Source organism: Ranitomeya variabilis, chromosome 1 (assembly GCF_051348905.1).
Source record: "Ranitomeya variabilis isolate aRanVar5 chromosome 1, aRanVar5.hap1, whole genome shotgun sequence".
NCBI classification, from domain to species: domain Eukaryota; kingdom Metazoa; phylum Chordata; class Amphibia; order Anura; family Dendrobatidae; genus Ranitomeya; species Ranitomeya variabilis.
In genome coordinates, this window is record NC_135232.1 from 982,867,967 (window position 1) to 982,893,176 (window position 25,210).

The 25,210-nt window shown below is 46.0% G+C and overlaps 1 protein-coding gene across 20 annotated transcripts in view; it reads left to right on the forward strand.

Moving 5' to 3' along the window:
• Window positions 1-25,210, forward strand: part of RAPGEF2 (Rap guanine nucleotide exchange factor 2) — a 258,968-nt gene that overhangs the window by 195,088 nt on the left and 38,670 nt on the right. For all 20 annotated transcript variants that reach the window (XM_077279418.1, XM_077279425.1, XM_077279413.1 and 17 more), the window contains one exon: window positions 20,540-20,671. In XM_077279418.1, the coding sequence (XP_077135533.1) occupies window positions 20,540-20,671 (132 nt within the window). The remainder of the gene's footprint in view (window positions 1-20,539; window positions 20,672-25,210) is intronic.

Sequence of the window (25,210 nt, forward strand, 5' to 3'; positions counted from 1 at the left end):
TTTTTAAAATTTGACTTAATATCAGAACTAAGAGAAGATTATTTTCACCCTGTGTCCTGTAAATGCTGCGGTCACATAACACAAGCGCAGTCCATTGACATCTATTGCAGCTTTTTTTGGAGACGGCCTGTTAATATGGTTACGTCTGCATACCTATCTTTCCTGTTTTTGATATTTTAGGCACAAAGAAAATTCAGAAATGTGATACCAAAAATAATCCAGATACTGATTGAGTCTCCTGTCGAGAGACTGAAATATGACTCTGAAGGTCAAAGGTTCTCTATTTACATGGGGAAACTAGAATGTACTGTCTCTTGTATTTCCTTGCGTTATTACAGATGTGAAGCAGACAACTAGACTGCAGCCAATCGCTGTACACAGACGTGTCCTCCTGATGAACATCTGTCTGGTATAGATGAAATAATGGCCGTTTGTACATTAGATGACCAGTATTGTACATTTGTGTCACTGGTGCTCAGCTGTAAGGATATCCTCACATTGATATCACAGTCCTCTGTCATTTTATTCTGGAGCGCAAACATATTCCTCAGCACTCTGCATCAATTTTCCTGTGCAGCTTCTAGAGCGGATCATCCGAGATGAGCTTTTGTAGGAGAGCAGGTCTTGCATCTGTTGCATTGGGTTGGATTTTATGCTGCAACTTCTGGTGGCCACCTCCACCACCTCCTGCGGTGGCCCGTGGCTGCACTTTTCTGTATTGTAGGGAAGAGACGTTACCCTTAAGATTCACCTCTAGCTGAGAAACAAAGCTATCATGTATTCGGACACCCAGGGGTTGAGCAGCCATCTGATCCAGCCAGACATGTACATGGTTATTTGTCTAGGAGGGGATCCTGTTGCGCTCAACTATGAAACTATAATTATCCATCCATATAACAGGCCTAGTACAGACCCGCACAAATATACTGGGGGCAGCCTTCTCAATGCAAACATTCATTGACCGTAGCCAGCACTTCATGGTGGCGTCTGATGGCTCCCAGCTAAGAGCACTGTGGTCTGTGCAGGATGAAGTGAGTGATTCTCTCGCTGCAGTCATGGAAAAGTTTATTTTACTCCAGTTTTCTAGCTTCTTGCTCCACATTTCCCTGTAATGGCAGATACACCGCACACTCTTCATACATTAATTATAGGAGGTGTGAGGCGGTACTATATACAGACCCGCTAGTCCACATGGGGCAAACTTTACTTTGGCAACTGCCCATTTGTGCTATGTTATATCCTGCACCAAGAAATTACCATTTTGTTATTAATAATCTACAACTATATTTGTTTGCGCTCTGTGTTAATGCTGCGCTCCTTGATAAAGCAAGCCCATCTTCATAGTGGGAAGCTGCGCCCGCTCTGCCATGGGCATTACATGTGTCCTAGATCCTCCTGATTTCTGTTCAAATAGTTAAGATCCACCCTTCTCATATTATTCCCAAATCTTCACTTCTGGGAATGCCCATGTCCTGAAGTATACGATGTGTCACTTCTCATATGAATAGTAGGTAATTCATTCCTCTCCCATAAACCATCTCATTGTATTATATGTGGCCAGAAGGGTCCTGGGCTCGGATCTACACCCCATGTTCATGTGCTCGTAATCTTGAGTGGGTAGGTGTGTTATCCAACCAGCTTATGCAAGAATAGATTTTTAACTTATTTTCTGTTTCTTAATCTTTCATTGGGGGTATATATATATATACATACATACAGTTATATGAAAAAGTTTGGGCACCCCTATTAATCTCAAGCTTAATGTTTTATAAAAATAGTTTTTTTTGCAACAGCTATTTCAGTTTCATATATCTAATAACTGTTGGACACAGTAATGTTTCTGCCTTGAAATGAGGTTTATTGTACTAACAGAAAAATGTGCAATCTGCATTCAAACAAAATTTGACAGGTGCATAAGTATGGGCACCCTTATCATTTTCTTGTTTTAAATACTCCTACCTACTTTTTACTGACTTACTAAAGCACTTTTTTTGGTTTTGTAACCTCATTGAGCTTTGAACTTCATAGCTGGGTGTATGCAATCATGAGAAAAGCTACTTAAAGTGGCCACTTGCAAGTTGTTCTCCTGTTTGAATCTCCTCTGAAGAGTGGCATCATGTGCTCCTCAAAACAACTGTCAAATGATCTGAAAGCGAAGATTATTCAACATAGTTGTTCAGGGGAAGGATACAAAAAGCTGTCTCAGAGATTTAACCTGTCAATTTCCACTGTGAGGAACATAGTAAGGAAATGGAAGAACACAGGTACAGTTCTTGTTAAGGCCAGAAGTGGCAGGCCAAGAAAAATATCAGAAAGGCAGAGAAGAAGAATGGTGAGATCAGTCAAGGACAATCCTCAGACCACCTCCAGAGAGATGCAGCATCCACTTGCTGCAGATGGTGTCACTGTGCATCGGTCAACTATACAACGCACTTTGCACAAGGAGAAGCTGTATGGGAGAGTGATGCGAATGAAGCCGTTTCTGCAAGCACGCCACAAACAGAGTCGGCTGAGGTATGCAAAAGCACATTTGGAGAAGCCAATTTCTTTTTGGAAGAAGGTCCTGTGGACTGATGAAACCAAGATTGAGTTGTTTGGTCATACAAAAAGGCGTTATGCATGGCGGCAAAAAAAACACAGCATTCCAAGAAAAACACTTGCTACCCACAGTAAAATTTGGTGATGATGGTTCCATCATGCTTTGGGGCTGTGTGGCCAATGCCGGCACCGGGAATCTTGTTAAAGTTGAGGGACGCATGGATTCCTCTCGGGATCAGCAGATTGTTGACAATAATGTTCATGATTCAGTGACAAAGTTAAGTTACGCAGGGGATGGATCTTTCAGCAAGACAATGATCCAAAACACCGCTCCAAATCTACTCAGGCATTCATGCAGAGGAACAATTACACTGTTCTGGAATGGCCATCCAGTCCCCAGACCTGAATATCATTGAACATCTGTGGGATCATTTGAAGAGGGCTGTCCATGATCGGCGACCATCAAACTTAACTGAACTGGAATTGTTTTGTAAAGAGGAATGGTCAAAAATACCTTCATCCAGGATCCAGGAACTCATTAAAAGCTACAGGAAGCGACTAGAGGCTGTTATTTTTGCAAAAGGAGGATCTACTAAATATTAATGTCACTTTCCTGGTGAGGTGCCCATACTTATGCACGTGTCAATTTTTGTTTGAATGCAGATTGCACATTTTCTGTCAGTACAATAAACCTCATTTCAAGGCAGAAACATTACTGTGTCTAACAGTTATTAGATATATGAAACTGAAATAGCTGTTGCAAAAAAAACAATTTTTATAAAACATTAAGCTTAAAGGGGTTGTCCACTACTTTCAATTAACCCCCCAATGTATTCCCCCGTGGCCCCTGATGTATTGTGTAAATACCTTCCGTTGCCGTTTTCGTCTGTGAGCGGCGCTATTCCTGCGGCTGAGTACGGGTCACGTGACCCCCAGGCTGCAGCCGCCTCTTATTTCCGCCGACGTCACGTCAATTTCCAGACTCTGGAAATTGACTTGACGTCAGCAGCAGGCGTGAGCCAGCCTCACAGTCAGCAGTCACTCATCAAGAGTGACTGGGCTGTGGGCGGGGCTGGGGGCTGACTGCGGGGCTGTGCTGGGGGCGGGCGGGGTTAGGCAGGGCTCATTGATTGTGCGGGCGCCGGTGTCTGCGTGCCGGCACCGGTATGTGCGTGCCGACGCCGGGGCTCTGCATGCCGGGACTCTGCATGCCGACGCCGGTTTGTGAGTGCCGGTGCCGGGGCTCTGCATGCCGGCGCCGATATGTGCGTGCCGGGGCTCTGCGTGCCGACGCCGGTATGTGCGTGCCGGTGCCGTGGCTCTGCGTGCCGGCGCCGGGGCTCTGCATGCCGACGCCGGTATGTGCGTGCCGGTGCCGGGGCTCTGCATGCCAGCACCGGTATGTGGGGGCCGACGCCGGTATGTGCTGGGTCTGCTGCAGGGGGGGGGGGGGGGGGTGGTCTTTGGGGTGTGTGTGTGTGTCTCTCTCTGTGTGCAGGCATTGTCCGATGGGACTACAAGTCCCATCGGGCTGTGCCTGCTACAGTGACAGTCAGTGACACATTAGCCAATGATGGGACAGTAGTAGTCCCATCATCCGGCTAATGTGTTGAATGTAAAAAAAAAACCACACACACACATATACAGTACATACATACATACATAGAACACACATACAGGACATGCGATGACATGCACCATGCAGCGCCATGTGATGACATGCACCATGCGACAACATGCAGCATGCGAAATGTGACATGCACCATGCGACGTGAGACGACATGCAGCGACATGCGGCAACATGCGCCATGCGACGAAATGCACCATGTGACATCATGCAACATGCAGCATGTGACATGCGCCATGCGACGACATGCAGCAAGCGACATGTGACAACATGCGACGACATGCAGCATGCGACATGCACCATGCGACGACATGCGCCATGCGGCGACATGAGACAACATGCGCCATGCGGCGACATGCGCCATCATGCGACATGCAGCATGCGACATGCTACATGTGACAACATGCGACGACATGCAGCATGCGCCATGCGACGACATGCGACATGTGACATCATGCGACATGCACCATGCGTCATGCTACATGTGACAACATGCGACGACATGCAGCATGCGCCATGCGACGACATGCAGCATGCGCCATGCAACGACATGCAGCATGCGACGACATGCAGCATGCGACGACATGCAGCATGCGACATGTGACAACATGCGCCATGCAACGACATGCGCCATGCGAAGACATGCAGCATGTGACATCATGCAACATGCCACATACAGTACATATAGACATACAGTACATGTAACATAGAGTACATACTCATCATCACTTGTCACTTTGTTCCCCGAAGCCAGTGTCATCTGTAAAAAATATTAAAATAACAAACAAACAATATACTCCCTGATCCGCAGAAATACAATTAAAACGAGTGTCCCTCGACGATCTCCCGTGGAGAGCAGGAGCTGTGCTGGGGGCGGGCGGGGTTAGGCAGGGCTCATTGATTGTGCGGGCGCCGGTGTCTGCGTGCCGGCACCGGTATGTGCGTGCCGACGCCGGGGCTCTGCATGCCGGCGCCGCTATGTGCGTGCCGGTGCCGTGGCTCTGCGTGCCGGGACTCTGCATGCCGACGCCGGTTTGTGCGTGCCGGTGCCGGGGCTCTGCATGCACGATATATGCGTGCCGGGGCTCTGCGTGCCGACGCCGGTATGTGCGTGCCGGTGCCGTGGCTCTGCGTGCCGGCGCCGGGGCTCTGCATGCCGACGCCGGTATGTGCGTGCCGGGGCTCTGCATGCCAGCACCGGTATGTGGGGGCCGACGCCGGTATGTGCTGGGTCTGCTGCAGGGGGGGTGGGGGGGGGTGGTCTTTGGGGTGTGTGTGTGTGTCTCTCTCTGTGTGCAGGCATTGTCCGATGGGACTACAAGTCCCATCGGGCTGTGCCTGCTACAGTGACAGTCAGTGACACATTAGCCAATGATGGGACAGTAGTAGTCCCATCATCCGGCTAATGTGTTGAATGTAAAAAAAAAACCACACACACACACATATACAGTACATACATACATACATACATACATAGAACACACATACAGGACATGCGATGACATGCACCATGCGGCGCCATGTGATGACATGCACCATGCGACAACATGCAGCATGCAAAAATGTGACATGCACCATGCGACGTGAGACGACATGCGGCGACATGCGACAACATGCGCCATGCGACAAAATGCACCATGTGACATCTTGCAACATGCAGCATGTGACATGCAACATGCGACGACATGCGCCATGCGACGACATGCAGCAAGCGACATGTGACAACATGCGACGACATGCAGCATGCGACATGCACCATGCGACGACATGCGGCATGCGGCGACATGAGACAACATGCGGCGACATGCGCCATGCGGCGACATGCGCCATCATGTGACATGCAGCATGCGACATGCTACATGTGACAACATGCGACGACATGCAGCATGCGCCATGCGACGAAATGCGACATGTGACATCATGCGACATGCACCATGCGTCATGCTACATGTGACAACATGCGATGACATGCAGCATGCGCCATGCGACGACATGCAGCATGCGACGACATGCAGCATGCGACGACATGCAGCATGCGACGACATGCAGCATGCGACGACATGCAGCATGCGACATGTGACAACATGTGCCATGCAACGACATGCGCCATGCGAAGACATGCAGCATGTGACATCATGCAACATGCCACATACAGTACATATAGACATACAGTACATGTAACATAGAGTACATACTCATCATCACTTGTCACTTTGTTCCCCGAAGCCAGTGTCATCTGTAAAAAATATTAAAATAACAAACAAACAATATACTCCCTGATCCGCAGAAATACAATTAAAACGAGTGTCCCTCGACGATCTCCCGTGGAGAGCAGGAGCATCAGCTGATGCGACCGCTCTCCAGGGGCTCCAGGAACACAATGAGGGGAGGAAGGTATCCTTCCACAATGTAGTCCCCACAATGTATTCCTACGCCCCTGTGAAAAAATAGTCCCTAGTCTCACGGAATAGTACGTCAGCTGGCAGTATCCCCCTCTTTGAGGTGGGCTTCGCGGTGAGCCCACTTCAAAGCCGCAACATGTCAGCTGTTTTCAATACAAAAAAAAAAAAAATGTACATGATCGCTAAACGGCATAGCGAGAAAAAAAAATCAAAAGACAAAATTACGTTTTTTTGGTCGCCGCGACACTGCATTCAAATGCAATAATGGGCGATCAAAAGAACGTATCTGCACAAAAGTGGTATCATTAAAAACGTCAGCTCGGCGCGCAAAAAATTAGCCCTTGCCCGACCCGATATCTCAGAACATATAGACACTACGGGTATCGGAAAATGGCGCAATTATTTTATTTCTTTTTAGCAAACGTTGGAATTTTTTTTCACCACTTAGATAAAAAATAACCTAGACATGTTTGGTGTCTATGAACTCGTAATGACCTGGAGAATCATAATGGCAGGTCAGTTTTAGGCTGTGTGCACACGTTGCAGATTTGGGTGCAGAATTTTCTGCACAAAATCTGCATCTCCTTACAGAAAACGCCGCTGCGTTTTGGATGCATTTTTTTCACGTTTTTTTCATGTTTTTTGCGCGGTTTTGATGCGGGTTTTTTGTGTGGTTTTGATTCAGTTCTTGGTGCAGTTTTTGTTGCGGTTTTTGCGTGTTTTTTGTGCGTTTTTGTATGCGTTTTTGAAAACTAAATTATTGAACAAAAAAAAAAAAAGATTTGTGATGTCATTATTGTCCAACCCACACTCAATTACACACAGATAGATAGACATATAGATGATAGATAAAATGGATAGACAGATCTACATATAGATAGATCTATAGATGCATACATCTACCTATTCCTATATCTATCTATCTATAGATATATCTGGATAGATATATCTATTGATAGATGTATGGATAGTGTAGGGTGCGTGTCCACTGTCCGGATTAGATTACATCCGAATTAGCTGCAGATTGGATGCTGCGTACTTGTAGTCCCATGGGATGATGCCTGCACACACACCCCAAAATACCCCCCGCACAGCCCCGCACACATCCGAACAGCGCGCAGACCCCGCACACACCTGAACAGTCCCGCACAGCGCCGCACACATCCGAACAGCCCACAGACCCCGCCCGCGCACACATACACGCACACCGTCACCGCCCACACACTTCCCTCCTCCCGAACTGCAGCGTTTCTCGGACCCACATCCACATCTGAACTGCAGATCTTTTTTACATCTGCGGTTTTGCTGCGGATGTGCCCGACTCAATGAAAGTCTATGGGTGCATAAACGCTGCAGTTTGGCACAAAAGAAGTGACATGCTGCGGAAAAAGAAAAAAGCTGCGTTTCGGTGCGGCTTTTTCCGCAGCATGTGCACAACAAGTCTGCGGCTCCCATAGACTTACATTGGTTGTGCACTACACTGCGGATTTAATGCAATTGTGTGCGGCAAAAAATGCTGCGGATCTGCAATCAAATCCTCTACGTGTGCACACAGCCTTAGCATTTAGTGAACCTAGCAAAAAAGCCAAGCAAAAAACAAGTGTGGGATTGCACTTTTTTTGCAATTTCATCGCACTTTGACTTTTTTTCACATTTTCTGTTACACGACATGGTAAAACCAATGATGTCGTTCAAAAGTAGAACTTGTCCCGCCAAAGATAAGCCCTCACATGGCCATATTGATGGAAAAAGTATGGCTCTGGAAAGAAGGGGAGCGATAAACGAAAAAAAGCTCCAGGAGTGAAGGGGTTTAGAAACATGGATATGGACATATCTATGGAAATAGACATCTATCTATCTATCTATCTATCTATCTATCTATCTATCTATCTATCTATCTATCTATCTATCTATCTATCTATCTATCTATCTATCTATCTATCTATCTATCTATCTATCTATCTATCTATCTATCAGTGTGGGTTGGACAAATGTAAAAGAAGAGGTTGGCCAGAAATGACATCACAAATCTTTTTGAAGCTAGAGGGGGGAGAGGAGGGAGGGGTTGGGGTGTGTTTTTGTGGGGGTGTGCCAGGTGCAGAGTTACAGGCGAGTGCAATGCATCATGGAACTTGTAGTATTAGAGCACAGTAAGTCAGGAGAAAGGAAGTTGTCGATTAACCCCATGAGAGCTGGATCCAGCACTGAAGATGTGCTGCTACAGCATGATAAAAGGTAATATTGCTAAAATAAAGACGGTGGATGTTTTCAGTGGCACATAATAGCAAGATTTATGAAAAAAAAAAAAAATGTTTATTGTAGTGGACAACTTCTTTAAGATTAATAGGGGTGCCCAAACTTTTTCATATAACTGTGTGTGTGTGTGTATATATATATATATATATATATATATATATATATATATATATATATATATATATATATATATATATATATATATATATATATATATATATATATATATATATATATATATGCACATACATACATACATATACATTTTCCTTTACTGGAGGTAGTTTCTGCGCTACCCTAACCGAAGGACTGTGATGATGTGTCTGCACTTTACTATAGCCCTGTTATCCTGTCAGTAATCCTCTGCTTTTAGTGATGGCGAGCTTAAGCAACCAATTTTACTGTAAGCTGTAAAGTGAGCTGCTCTTGCAGATGCATTAGATGTCAGCACCAGGGAAAACAGCAATTTCATGGAAATAGAGGACATTATCTGCAGTTTGTGTCAGGATATGGAGAAAGCCGATTGTGAGACACTTGGGTGACGTGAGATACTAAATATTGTGATCAGTATCGTAAAATAATCACGTGACCATTGCCCCCTGGGAAGAGGGAATGTGACAACCATAGATTTTAGTTACCAAAGTGCAACGTGGTCTACCAGCTGGGCTAGTAAGGCGGAAACAAGCCAGCGAACACAGTACAAAAGGTATGTGCACACGTTCAGGTTTTTTTGCGTTTTTTTCGCAATAAGAACGCTATAAAAACTCATTGCATTCTGCAATTTTTGTGCACATGATGCGTTTTTTTCTGCGAGAAAACGCATCGCGGAAAAAAAAGCAGCATGTTCATTAATTTTGCGGGTTTTTTGCATTTTCCCCGCTATTCTATGCATTGGGAAAAAAACGCAGTAAAATCGCGGTAAAAAACGCATGCGGATTTCTGGCAGAAATGTCCGGTTTTTGTCAGGAAAATTTCTGCCAGAAATCCTGACGTGTGCACATAGCCAAAAGGGAACATCGTATCTGCTGTAATTGGAGGCACGTGGGCCTGGGCGAGCGTCAGCCCTGGAGAGCCGCGAGCCCTGGAGAGCAACAAGTCTCTAGTGTACTAGTTTTTTGAAAGCTTAAACCCATAATGCAGAATGTTCTAATGCGCTTCCTATAAAGAGCTTGGTACGTATCTATAGACAACTCACATGATTAAAGGGCCACTGTCACCCCCCCCCCAGCCGTTATAAACTAAAAGAGCCACCTTGTGCAGCAGTAATGCTGCAGTCTAACAAGGTGGCTCTTTTAGTTTTTGTTTCATTTATTAGCTCAATAAAGCGTTTTATAAATTGGCCACACATACCAGATATTATACCTGGAGGCGGTCCGAAGCGTCCTGTATGAATCCCCCAACTGCCGTCACTCTTCTCTTCAGGGCCGATGGTACCCGCCCCCTGAGCGCTGTTGCTTCTTAAATCCGGTGCCTGCGCTGTGCGTGCCTGCCTGGGGCCTGCGCAGTCTTCATTGTCAGTAGCAGCTCAGATGCAGGGTGCCTGACTGCGCAGGTGCGGGCAGTGCGGCCGCCCTGTTACTGAATCCCCGCCCCGCACTGTGTTATTCATTAGCCTTCTAACACAGTTAGCAAACACAAAGTACCATAAGAACACTGGAGTGATGGTTGTTGGAAATGGGCCTCTGTAACCTATGAAGATATTGCATTACAAACCAGACGTTTGCAGCTAGAATAGTTATTTACCACATGAACAATGTATAGAGTGTATTTCTGAATCATTTAATGTTAGCTTCATTGGAAAAAAAACTGTGCTGTTCTTTCTAAAATAAGGAAATTTCTAAGTGACCCTAAACTTCTACAGGGTAGTGTATATGGAGAAATATTTCAAGAAATTATAATCACCATTTGCCATGTTGTTGACCTGTCAGTCTGAATTATGCCCTGAAATAAGATCAATGGGAATGAGTTTGTTACGTGTAATTACATGTATTGACTTCTGCTGGTAAATCAGTGAACCCTGCAGCCGATGCTCTGGAATGGCTGTTCTCCATAGACGGGGGAATGAATAGGCGCTCCACCCGATGATGAATGGGCAGAATCTGTACATGTCTTTTAAGTATCTGATCCCTCCCTAATTGCTGTCTGCCGTCTTATAGTACATTAAGCACATAGTAAATGTAGATGGGAAGTTGGTCGTTGTAATGACATTTTTACTTTTTTTTTTTTTATACATGGGTATATATGCATGGTAGGAATCTGTACTCCAACCTACAACTATACAGTATGTGAACCATGCAAAAACTTTTGCCATCTGTTGCTTCAATATTTTCAGTGTGGAGCCTAATTAATTCCACTAATGTTTTTTTTTTTTTTTTTTTTTTTTTTTATAAATACCTGTAGGAAAAAAGAGAGCACATCACTTATTTGATGCTTCATCTGATGGAGATGACTCCAAACAGGCAACAGCCATTTAGAAATTGTAAAAAAAATGCTTCATTCATTCATATATATATACACACCTTCCCACCAGCTTGTATTCCTCTCTCTGCCCTTCTCTGGCTCTATGAAACCAGAACTGTCAATCAAAGAGGGTGGTGGTGATGGAGGGAGAACAGGCCGGTGGGGATGTGTGTATAAATGACTGGCCCCGCCGTGAATAGTCATTCTGTGCTGACAGTCCCTTTAAAAGTTGTCCCCTGCACCACATTTATCTGCCATTCACAGGGTAAATGTATGATCACTGAGGGTGTGACTGTGACCACTGGGAGTCAGGGTAAATGTAGGATCACTGAGGGTCTGACTGTGACCACTGGGAGTCAGGGTAAATGTAGGATCACTGAGGGTCTGACTGTGACCACTGGGAGTCAGGGTAAATGTAGGATCACTGAGGGTGTGACTGTGACCACTGGGAGTCAGGGTAAATGTATGATCACTGAGGGTCTGACTGTGACCACTGGGAGTCAGGGAAAAAGTAGGATCACTGAGGGTGTGACTGTGACCAATGGGAGTTAGGGTAAATGTATGATCACTGAGGGTGTGACTGTGACCAATGGGAGTCAGGGTAAATGTATGATCACTGAGGGTGTGACTGTGACCAATGGGAGTCAGGGTAAATGTAGGATCACTGAGGGTGTGACTGTGACCAATGGGAGTCAGGGTAAATGTATGATCACTGAGGGTCTGACTGTGACCAATGGGAGTCAGGGTAAATGTAGGATCACTGAGGGTCTGACTGTGACCAATGGGAGTCAGGGTAAATGTATGATCACTGAGGGTGTGACTGTGACCTCTGGGAGTCAGGGCAAATGTATGATCACTGAGGGTGTGACTGTGACCACTGGGAGTCAGGGTAAATGTAGGATCACTGAGGGTCTGACTGTGACCAATGGGAGTCAGGGTAAATGTATGATCACTGAGGGTGTGACTGTGACCACTGGGAGTCAGGGTAAATGTAGGATCACTGAGGGTGTGACTGTGACCACTGGGAGTCAGGGTAAATGTATGATCACTGAGGGTGTGACTGTGACCACTGGGAGTCAGGATTAATGTATGATCACTGAGGGTCTGACTGTGACCACTGGGAGTCAGGGTAAATGTAGGATCACCGAGGGTCTGACTGTGACCAATGGGAGTCAGGGTAAATGTATGATCACTGAGGGTCTGACTGTGACCACTGGGAGTCAGGGTAAATGTAGGATCACTAATCCTGACTCCCAGTGGCCACAGTCAGACCCTCAGTGATCATACATTAATCCTGACTCCCAGTGGTCACAGTCAGACCCTCAGTGATCATACATTTACCCTGACTCCCATTGGTCACAGTCAGACCCTCAGTGATCATACATTTACCCTGACTCCCAGTGGTCACAGTCAGACCCTCAGTGATCATACATTTACCCTGACTCCCAGTGGTCACAGTCAGACCCTCAGTGATCATACATTTACCCTGACTCCCAGTGGTCACAGTCAGACCCTCAGTGATCATACATTTGCCCTGACTCCCAGTGGTCACAGTCAGACCCTCAGTGTATGATCACCGAGGGTCTGACTGTGACCACTGGGAGTCAGGATTAATGTATGATCACCGAGGGTCTGACTGTGACCACTGGGAGTCAGGATTAATGTATGATCACCGAGGGTCTGACTGTGACCAATGGGAGTCAGGATTAATGTATGATCACCGAGGGTCTGACTGTGACCAATGGGAGTCAGGATTAATGTATGATCACCGAGGGTCTGACTGTGACCACTGGGAGTCAGGGTAAATGTATGATCACTGAGGGTCTGACTGTGACCACTGGGAGTCAGGGTAAATGTAGGATCACTGAGGGTCTGACTGTGACCACTGGGAGTCAGGATTAATGTATGATCACTGAGGGTCTGACTGTGACCACTGGGAGTCAGGGTAAATGTAGGATCACTGAGGGTGTGACTGTGACCACTGGGAGTCAGGGTAAATGTATGATCACTGAGGGTCTGACTGTGACCACTGGGAGTCAGGGTAAATGTATGATCACTGAGGGTCTGACTGTGACCACTGGGAGTCCGGATTAATGTATGATCACTGAGGGTCTGACTGTGACCACTGGGAGTCAGGGTAAATGTATGATCACTGAGGGTGTGACTGTGACCACTGGGAGTCAGGGTAAATGTATGATCACTGAGGGTCTGACTGTGACCACTGGGAGTCAGGATTAATGTATGATCACTGAGGGTCTGACTGTGACCTCTGGGAGTCCTCTGTGAATGGGGCCATAGTGAGCACAAATGCGGCCATTGCTCCAGTTACTGGCCATTGTTCACATGCTCACCACCGCTCCATTCACACACGGGACCTTTGGCTCCTTGTTCTTTGAACTTTGACTGGTAGAGTTAAAAGACGGATTATTTCTATAAACCCGCGGCTCTGTCTCTTGTAGTAGATTCTGTTCTATAAATGAAAACAGAAAGTAAGGAATCCTGTAATGCTAATGGTGTACGCCATGAAGAGTGCCAAGATGGAGCCCTGCCAATGTGATGAAATCATATTCCTGGAGATAAATGGCCAAGCCATTGCCTGTGCAGCGGCGGAGCTGAAATCTTTCAAGGCCTCATTAATCTTACTGTAGAAAGAGAAGTAAGGCAAACTGTAAATTGTGTAGGGAAGAATGTGGTTGATCTACTATGTGCCCAGAATCCGAATGTAACTTGCAACCACAGTGATATTATAAAGCAGTCCCACCATTTGAGGCGCCCCCCCCCCCGACCAAAAAAAGGCAATCGGCATATGGATCCATTTACATAGCAGTGAGATGAATAATGGCATATTTATTAAAGTAATGGCCGTAATAAACTGTCACGTATGCTCATCTGTGCCCTGATCTGATCTGGTCAGTAGCACACATAGTGACATACATCATGACATGATGGAAGCTTCTCCCATAACTATAGCACTGAAAATAAAGGCAAATCAGTATTTCATTTCTTCTCTGCAAGCCACGTATAAATATATGATGTTTCGGTCGGTAACGAAAGACCTTCATTAGATATACGGATTGGAGCAAGAGCGAGACTGTGTGTCCGCGCTGCAGGTAGAGCGCCCGCCAGATCCACTGGTTTCCATTCATTTTGAAGGCCACATTCTTGCTATGTGGATTGTAGAGGAAGGGCCTGACTTGAGCGTCTTACCTTAGTGCTGGGCACTATTCGTGGATCACTTTCTCCCATAAAGGCGCAGCCATGAGGTTCTGCATGCAGCAATGGCTACTTGTCCTGATAATGGTCTCAGAACTGCCCAGGCATCTGTCATTTCACCCCCGGAGCTTTTTCCGTTTTTCCATTTTCGTTTTTCACTCCCCTCATTCCCAGAGCCATAACTTTTTTATTTTTCCGTCAATATGGCCATGTGAGGGCTTATTTTTTGCGGGACGAGATGTACTTTTGAACATTACCATTGGTTTTACCATGCCATGTAACAGAAAACGGGAAAAAAATTGGCTTTTTTGCTAGGTTCACCAAATGCTAAAACTAACCTGCCATTATGATTCTCCAGGTCATTACGAGTTCATAGACACCTAACATGTCTAGGTTATTTTTTTATCTAAGTGGTGAAAAAAAATTCCAAAGTTTGCTAAAAAAAAACATTGCGCGATTTTCCGATACCCGTAGCGTCTCCAATTTTCGTGATCTGTGGTTAGGTGATGGCTTATTTTTTGCGTGCCGAGCTGGTGTTTTTAATGTTACCATTTTGCTGTAGATACGTTCTTTTGATCGCCCGTTATTGCATTTTAATGCAATGTCACGGCGACAAAAAAAACGTAATTTTGGCGTTTTGATTTTGTTTCTCGCTACGCCATTTAGCGGTCAGGTTAATCCTTTGTTTATCTTGATAGATCGGGCGATTCTGAACGCGGCGATACCAAATATGTGTAGGTTTGATTTTTTTTTTATTGTTTTATTTTGATTGGGGCGAAAGGGGGGTGATTTGAACTTTTATATATTTTTTATTTTTTTTATATTTTTAAACACTTTTTTTTTTAAATTTTGGCATGCTTCAATAGCCTCCATAGGAGGCTAGACGCATGCACAACTCGATCGCCTCTGCTACATAGAGGTGAAGCACAGATCACCTCTATGTAGCAGAAATGCAGGGTTGCTTTGTTCGCCGACCACAGGGTGGCGCTCAAAGCAATCGGCCATCAACAACCATAGAGGTCTCAAGGAGACCTGGTTGTTATGGCAATGCACCGATGACCCCCGATCATGTGACGGGGGTCAGCGGTGCGAGAACCCCTGGCCGCGCGGCCGGGAGCGCTAGTTAAATGCCGCTGTCAGCGCTTGACTGCGGCATTTAACTAGTTAATGGGCGCGGGCGGATCGCGATTCCGTCCGCGCTCATTGCGCGCACATGTCAGCTGTACAAAACAGCTGACATGTCGCAGCTTTGAGGTGGGCTCACCACCGGAGCCCACCTCAAAGCAGGGGATCTGCCAGCTGACGTACTATTCCGTCAGCTGGCAGAAAGGGGTTAAAGGACCACTTTCAATGGAATTAGATTTCCGTAAATTGATAATTGAGACATTTGCCAGTCTAACTTGGATCTCCTCATTTATGTACAAATCACATTTAGGTGGTGAAAGTGGTTACTTGCCTAATAAATATAATTCGGATTGTAGGTATAATAGAAATCAGCATATATAAATTAATTAAAATGTATAATTTTATTGTCAAATTAAAGGACCTGTTACCAGAGCAAAAGTGACCAGCTTTTGCTTTTTATTCCGTGTTCTGTTTTTTCATTTCCCATATGGCTTCATAGAGAGGCCTTTTTGTTTTGTGCTAATTGTTATGGTCTTTACCAGGAGGCGTGGCTCAGACTCTGGGGGCGTGTCTCTAGACTGCTCAGCATATATAAGTCTATGTCATTTTTAAAAAGCAGTTTCATATTTGTGTTTCAATGAAAACTTGGTGGCTGCTATTAGAAATCCCCATGGGGCTGTCACCAGGCCACTCAGACTAATGGTGGTATATCTACCTGGTTACACAGCGCTTCTCCTCTTTCTGCTGAATCTTTGCATAAGTTTGCAGATTCATAATGCTGATGTCTGGAATAGTAAGGTAGCCATCACTATGAACCGCTCAATAACTGTAAATTACATGGAAACCGATGTGCAGTGGCTCTGGGTTTACCCCAATAAACTGCATAAAAGGAATTCTGCGCTTAGTGGCTTCAATAAGCTCACACACAAGCACATTCTGCACTTGGTGGCTTCAATAAGTTCACACACGACACACATTCTGCACTTGGTGGCTTTAATAAGCTCATACACGACACGTTGTGCACTTAGTGGCTTCAGTAAGCTCACACACGATGCACATTCTTCACTTAGTGGCTTCTGTAAGCTCACACACGACAAGTGTTCTGTGCTTAATGGCTTCAAAAAGCTCACACACGATAGACTTCTATGCTTAATGGCTTCAGTAAGCTCACACACATTCTGCACTTAGTGTCTTCTGTAAGCTCACACACGACACATTCTGCGCTTAGTGGCTTCTGTAAGTTCTCAAACGACACATTCTGCGCTTAGTGGCTTCTGTAAGCTCACACATGTCACATTCTGCGCTTAGTGGCTTCTGTAAGCGCTCACACAACACATTCTGCGCTTAGTGGCTTCTGTAAGGTCACACACGACACATTCTGCACTTAGTGGCTTCAGTAAGCTCACACACGACACATTCTGCGCTTAGTGGCTTCTATAAGCGCTCACACGACACATTGTGCACTTAGTGGCTTCTGTAAGCTCACACACATTCTGCGCTTAGTGGCTTCTGTATGCTCACACGACACATTCTGCGCTTAGTGGCTTCAATAAGCTCACACAAGACACATTCTGCGCTTAGTGGCTTCTGTAAGCGCTCACACGACACATTCTGCGCTTAGTGGCTTCTGTAAGCTCACACACGACACATTCTGCGCTTAGTGGCTTCTGTAAGCGATCACACGACACATTCTGCACTTAGTGGCTTCTGTAAGCTCACACACATTCTGCGCTTAGTGGCTTCTGTATGCTCACACGACACATTCTGCGCTTAGTGGCTTCAATAAGCTCACACAAGACACATTCTGCGCTTAGTGGCTTCTGTAAGCTCACACACGACACACATTCTGCACTTAGTGGCTTCCTTCCGTAAGCTCACACACGACACACATTCTGCACTTAGTGGCTTCTGTAAGCTCACACACGACACACATTCTGCGCTTAGTAGCTTCTGTAAGCTCACACACGACACATTCTGCGCTTAGTGGCTTCAGTAAGCTCACACACGACACACATTTTGCACTTAGTGGCTTATGTAAGCTCACACACGACACACATTCTGCACTTAGTGGCTTCTGTAAGCTCACACACGACACATTCTGCACTTAGTGGCTTCTGTAAGCTCACACACGACACACATTCTGCACTTAGTGGCTTCTGTAAGCTCACACACGACACACATTCTGCACTTAGTGGCTTCTGTAAGCTCACACACGGCACATTCTGCACTTAGTGGCTTCTGTAAGCTCACACACGACACACATTCTGCACTTAGTGGCTTCAGTAAGCTCACACACGACACACATTCTGCGCTTAGTGGCTTCTGTAAGCTCACACACGACACACATTCTGCACTTAGTGGCTTCTGTAAGCTCACACACGACACATTCTGCACTTAGTGGCTTCTGTAAGCTCACACACGACACACATTCTGCACTTAGTGGCTTCTGTAAGCTCACACACGACACATTCTGCACTTAGTGGCTTCTGTAAGCTCACACACGACACACATTCTGCACTTAGTGGCTTCTGTAAGCTCACACACGACACACATTCTGCGCTTAGTAGCTTCTGTAAGCTCACACACGACACACATTCTGCACTTAGTGGCTTCTGTAAGCTCTCACACGACACATTCTGCGCTTAGTAGCTTCTGTAAGCTCACACACGACACATTCTGCGCTTAGTGGCTTCTGTAAGCTCACACACGACACATTCTGCGCTTAGTGGCTTCTGTAAGCTCACACACGACACATTCTGCACTTAGTGGCTTCTGTAAGCTCACACACGACACACATTCTGCACTTAGTGGCTTCTGTAAGCTCACACACGACACACATTCTGCACTTAGTGGCTTCTGTAAGCTCACACACGACACACATTCTGCACTTAGTGGCTTCTGTAAGCTCACACACGACACATTCTGCACTTAGTGGCTTCTGTAAGCTCACACACGACACATTCTGCGATTAGTGGCTTCTGTAAGCTCACACACGACACATTCTGCACTTAGTGGCTTCTGTAAGCTCACACACGGCACATTCTGCACTTAGTGGCTTCTGTAAGCTCTCACACGACACACATTCTGCACTTAGTGGCTTCTGTAAGCTCACACACGACACATTCTGCACTTAGTGGCTTCTGTAAGCTCTCACACGACACATTCTGCTTTTGCATCAGGGAGTTGTTAAAAGCCTGTCTCATAAAGCAGGATATGTGCTTCATTCAGCTTATGAGGTGACGTCTTAGGCTGGGTTCACAATCTTTGTGCACAACCATACCTGGAATGACCCAGGGTTCCCACCTGAACGTACCGCTTCATAGACACATAAGAGGCTGTAAGTTCGGGTCGAGACCCCATTCTCTGGACTGAGTTTTGCAGTCTGTGTAAAGACCATGAAATGCGCTCATGTGAACGGTCCCATTTTCCATTTTTTGTGCATGTTTAAACACAGACGTGCGAATGAGGCCTAATAACAATGCAGAGCACGACCGCCACTGCCAGCTCCTGTCCTCCAGCTTCTCTTGGTTGGGCCTTATACACACTTGAGTGCAGTGCCAGTTTTCTCATTTTGGTGTATTTTTTGCGGTGTTTGGCCAGCTGGTTCACTCGTGGGTACCCACACAAACATGCCTTGCCTTGTGCCCTGGTATCACTTATATGCAGAGTATGTATTGAAAATCAATGCATTATGGCAGAAGCCTGTGTGTAGCACAAAAGTCTTGTCGTTATTGTCTCTCCTCCATAGATGCGGCACCCAGAGAAGAGCTGACACTTGTTTTTTTAATCAGGCGTTTGTTCCAAACCAGTAAAGGCTTACATACTAGTATGGGCGCTGTACATCACAGCTTGTTTGGTGCCATGATTCTGCCATGCATGTGACTGGGTGCAAAAATCCTGATCACACAGGTTGTTTTTATAATGCTACAGCTTGCAGTGCCCCTCCTGGCACATGTGAGAATAGCATTATAAAAACATTTTGCACAAAGTCCTGGTTTCTCTTTAAGGCGCACATGAGGTCCTACAAGTAAAGGTTTCCCTGCGTTGTCTGTGAGCAGTGACATACAACACTGCATTTCGCCTATGCCGCTACACTGCGACAGTGTAAAGTGCACAGGCAGAAGACAATCGGACACTGATCAGAGCCATACACCGCACTGACGGTGACGGTCTCTGGCTCCCTTCCCGTACTGGCCATGGATCTTCACGCTCCTTCTTGGTGACAGCACGGCCCTTCTAGAATTGCTGCGGTTTGTGGCTTGGCTTTTCTGGCCTTTGTCAGTGCAGCTGTTCCATTCGATGCTAACAAGTGGAGCAGGTGGGGAGGGCTGACGGTGATGGCGGAAGAGGTGATTCAGTGGCTGAATGCCGCCTGATTGTAGGCTTGTGACACATGGCAATGAGCTCGTCCTCACAGCGTCGTCATTATAATAGCATCTTCTGCCCGTGTATGTAGCGGCACGCTGATAATTGCCAGTGATTGCGTGCCGCATAATTGCACAGCCTTCCTCCTTATCGAGATGATGAGATCGACTTAAGCAAAGGGATCTGTTTTATTCTCCCGCTATCATGGCGTGTAAGGAAATACGCCGTTCAGACTGGTAACACATTGTAGCCCTCATCATAGCTGGCATCACCTCTGCTTAGCAATCCGTACAGTTTATTAGCTATTTCATGAGACCCTCGGCCCCCTGACCTATACTAATACAGCCTATTCTGTGGGGTGACTCTCCCTCTTCCTTTGATTTCCCCAGCACTTTCTTTAACAACCTCTTTCTCGCCGTCTTTGCTGTTGGTCTTGTAGACTGCACGTCCCCAATGATGGCGGTGCTGGGAAGCGTCACTTAGCCGCCATCTCTCTGGTGTGAATGTTCCTGTGTGGATGAGATGTTCACCTCCTCGCTCTGTTCTCTCCTAGCTCCCCGCTGACTTCACCAAGCTGCACATTACAGACAGCCTACATCCGCAGGTGACCCAGGTGTCCTCCAGCCATTCAGGATGTAGCATCACTAGCGATTCGGGGAGCAGCAGCTTGTCTGACATCTACCAGGTAAGCCGGCACGGTGGGACGATTGGATACAAAAAGAAAATGTCTTTTCAGTGACTTTTATTGTCTTAAAAAATGTCTTGACTATGAGACCTATCAGTAAAGATAAAAATCAAGATAGAGGACAGCGCCACACCAGGGAGTGTTAGGCAATAACACACTTTATTCTGCCTCCTGTGGCAACGTTTCGGTCCGAGGACGTTTTCGGACCGAAACGTTGCCACAGGAGGCAGAATAAAATGTGTTATTGCCTAACACTCCCTGGTGTGGCGCTGTCCTCTATCTTGATTTTTATCGTGGACTTTGACCGGGAGGACCCCCTGGTGTGGACGTGCGCCCTGATGTCCATGGAGACAACGTCAGTAGTGGGTGCGGTCTGACTTATTTTCTTGGTTGGATTCTATCAGTAAAGATGTCTTTTGAAATATCTGGAATAAAAATATAACAAAAAATACATATTTCGACCATCTTGTAAAAAAAATCTATGCCAGTTATAAGGCAGTATAGTGAAGAAAGGGATTAGAGGGTTTGCCCTTTATAGGGAATAATGAGGTCATTATTTGGAGGAGCTCCCTATTTCGCTTCTCCTGTAGCAGTCCCTGTGGAGGCCTGGTGCATACAGAGACTTCCAATGGCTGTCAGCACAAAATGACTGTTCAAACCGAGCACAGGTGCTTAGCGGGGCACCCTCTGTGTACTGGCGAGCATCCTGTGCAGTCTCTCGCCGCCTTCCATCCATCCTTTGGTTCCTGTGTAGTCAGAGCGGTGAATTTAAAAGAGGAGGCCGAGGTGGATGGAAAGCAAATGGGTGGGAAGGTGCGTTGAGCCCCTGTGCGTGGTTTGAACAGTCATTGTTGTGCCAACAGACTTCCTTTAACATTCTGACTCCATTATTAAAGGAGGTTTCAGCTTTCAATAATGCGGACCCCAAACACTTGGTCATGAGAAATAAGATATCCAGGTAGTACTCGCCCTCCCCGGTTCGTGGCTTCTCTGGCAATGCTCTCTTTTCCATTTTTTAGGCAACAGCACTGATGTTATTATTACAGCGATCATCACTGCTTCGTCCAATCACTGAGCTCATCAGTGTGTGCCGCTTACATCAGCAGAGCGCTCCGTGATTGGCTGCAGCGGTGATGTGAGCTATTGACGTGACATCACCGCAGCAGCCAAAATACAGATACTGTAGCAGTGGGGGAGAGCTGGTGCCGCACCCTGGGAGGGGGCGTGCTACCTGAATTTGGTATGTTTCATGACTGGTGTCCACATTGTTGACAGTGGAAAACTGATTTCAGTGAATGCGACAAGGTGCAATGAGTTTCGGCCACAACGGCACGGTGCGGCAAGTGTGGAGACAGACGTGGGCAGGCGGCTTGTGTCCCTCCAGCCTTACACAACACGTCGGCTTCTATTCCTTCTGCCTTCTCACCTTTATAATGAAGATTGACTTGAGCACAATGGCTGCTCTCTCTACTAGAGCATTGTCGCCACATCTCGATGTGAAGTTTATTTTTTTACACTGCCTCACATCTATTTTAGGCCGACCTTGACAACAATATCCTGTTGTGCTCGGGACGGCCAGGCACTAATGGCTGCTTAGATTCCTGTTTACCTCACGTGATTCCGGCGCTCAGGAGGCTGGATGGATGTGGGGGATTTCAAGGTGAACGGACAGCCGCTGTTCCCTGCGCTCGTACAGGCCAGTGTGCAGAACATGCCTGACAATAAACATTGTGGCCGCGGAGAGACATTTTTCCATACAAATATTATAGAAATGAGATGCAGTGATTCGTCTATGAGACAGCCACCAATAACTGCAGTAGAACGGGGGGCGGTATTCTTCTAGAACATGGCGAGCGTGTAGAATATATGACGGAACTGAATATAGGCCAAGGGTGGTGTCCTCTAAAGCGGAGTGTACAGTATATGTAGCTGCACCTGCCTCCTGGTCATTGCCCGGCGTCTCGTGACTCCGCTTACATGAGGGTCTGCTGGCTGATGTTTGTAGTGCGGCACGTGCAGCCATTACCATTGTTCTCTCTTGGAATAAGCATACAGACTAGCACCAGAAGGTCGAGAACCGGAGGGGCAGGCTTTTCATTGTGACCATGCAGAAGCGAAGAGTAGTACTAGTTATTGGATTACTAGTTGCTGCGGCTCCTTCAGCTCTTCTTGTGCGGCAGATGGCGTCACACAGCCCTGTGTCCTGCACTGACAGTCTGTGGGCAGATTGGGAATCTGCTAGTAATTAAATTGCTGCACGCAGACCGAGAATCCAAGCCTGGCAGATGGAGTGTACCAGGACGGGCTGTTAAAAGCTTTCTGCCAGCTTACAGTGAACTACGAGGCCTGGCACGTGAAGGCGATTCAGCTCTTATGCTGCATGGAAAAATCTGCCCTCCACTACTATTCATGAAGATGCAGAAACATGTCCTTTTTGTTTTTTGCTTGTGCTGACTAGAGAAGCTTACAGTACAAGGAGGAGATGTTCTAGGCCCAGTGTTCACACTGTGGGTTAGCGGTGCAGCTTTCAGCCTGATCAATGCAAAATCTAGTGGGAACCGGAGAGAGCTACATGTTGCCAGAATCGTTCTGATCGCCCGCCATGGCATTTTATCAATCCATAGCCGTAGTGGGTTCTCCATCTTTCACCATCGCTTCTGACAGCTCTCGGCATGAGATATGCAGATGTGGTTATAGGGCACAAGTGAGGATAGATGGCCTGCCAAGGGTAAATGATCAATGGCAAATAACAAATGATCATTTTGTGGGGTATTTTATCGTTAATTCAGTATCCCACAAACTAATTATTTTAATTAGTATAAGTTGTATTGGCCAGTTAGAGAGGGGTCTTCTGGTGGGGCGCTGGCCCTTTACTTATTTGCTATGCATATGTAGATGTCACAGTATATGTTTGCTTCATCCTCCAGTAATGCGCAGTGGTTACTTACTGGTAAGTGTACGCATGGCCAATAAGCCGGGGATTTACAATCCATATTTGTGGGTGCATAATCCATAGGGTATTACTGTCAGAGCAATGTGGGTGAGATTTTACCAATACGCATCAATAGGCCACTTAAAAAGGAAAAATAAATCTAAATCTGCAATAATCTGGTATATTCACATACAGGTGTTTGATGTAGATTTTTTCTGGCTATAAAATGCACATAAAGAAGAAAGGTTAAGAAAATGCTCCTCCGAGTGGGCCTGTTAGACTCATCTGGCAGCCGCTTATCTCCCGGAGAACAGGAGGGCCGGCCTTCCGAAATCCCATAGCGGTCTCCTTCTCTCCCCCTGACATCTGACAGTTGGTGATTTTATCCTTCTGTGGAGGGAGAAGCTGGGGACAGACGGACGTTCTGCTGCTGTTCTCCATAGAACTTTATGAGCACCAACTGCCATCTTTTTATCTCAGTAGTGGGAGAATCTGTATTCACCGAAGACATTTTACCTGTGAATTAAGAACAAAAGAGAAAAATAAAAACTAATTTCTCTAATAAGATATTCCAGTGTTTCTTATCTTCACGTGTATTTATAATTGATGAGAAATGATTACTTTTACGGTTATACTTCAATAGATGATGAGGTTGTAATCAAACCTGGTACGTATAGGGTAGATTTCAGGGCTGGACAGGACATAGTTGAACTTACTATGTTGGTTTATGACTTATTTTTTCTGCAGGACTTTCATGATAAGCGAGCACCTCTCGTCACTTGATTGTCTCGTAATTTCCAGGTGAAATTGGACTGTACAGGGTTAGTGCCTTTAATAAAGACTGATGATCGCACTTCTCGGCTCTGGTAATATGCGCCTGAGTTCGCATTAATCGCCATTTAAAGGCTTGCTATGATTAAGGGAGCACAAACATTCAATTACAATGTATTAGGCTCCCCAGATCGCCTCATGCATATTCACTGTACTGGAACCATGGCAGATTAATGAGCGGTATCACTGAGTGCTATAGACGAGGGCTGTCACACAAAAGACCCCCATTTAGCAAACGCTAATTACAAGGAGAGTCCCCAGTCGCCAAATGATATTGTTAATACCTAATAAGTAAGCTTGTAAAGATTTTTCCTCTGCCGTCATTTTGTATTAACGCGACCACAGACGTTAATGGCCGTCATGTGATGGGTGCCCGTTTGGAGGGAAAATAATAGACGTTTTCTTCATATGTGAATAAATCATGACGCAGCATCTTCAGATGGCTCTCGGCATTGATCTCATAACAGACCTCTTTAAATATTAATTTCCCTTCTGAATTTTGTATGGCCAGTGTTTGCATGGCAAGAACACTCATTAAGAAAGAGACAGACTTATTTGGTTAAATGAATGAGACAGACGGATCATTTGCTCAGCTCCTGCAGAGTCTCCTGTGTATAGACATGATGGACTTTTTTGTGGCCATGTACAATATATTTTTTTCTCCCCTTTTGGACCAAGTGGTCTGCGGAAAATATTTTAAACATGTCCGACTTTGATCTGACAGATCGGCAATGCAAGTCAATGGCTCCTAGAAAAAATTGGACCACACTCAGATG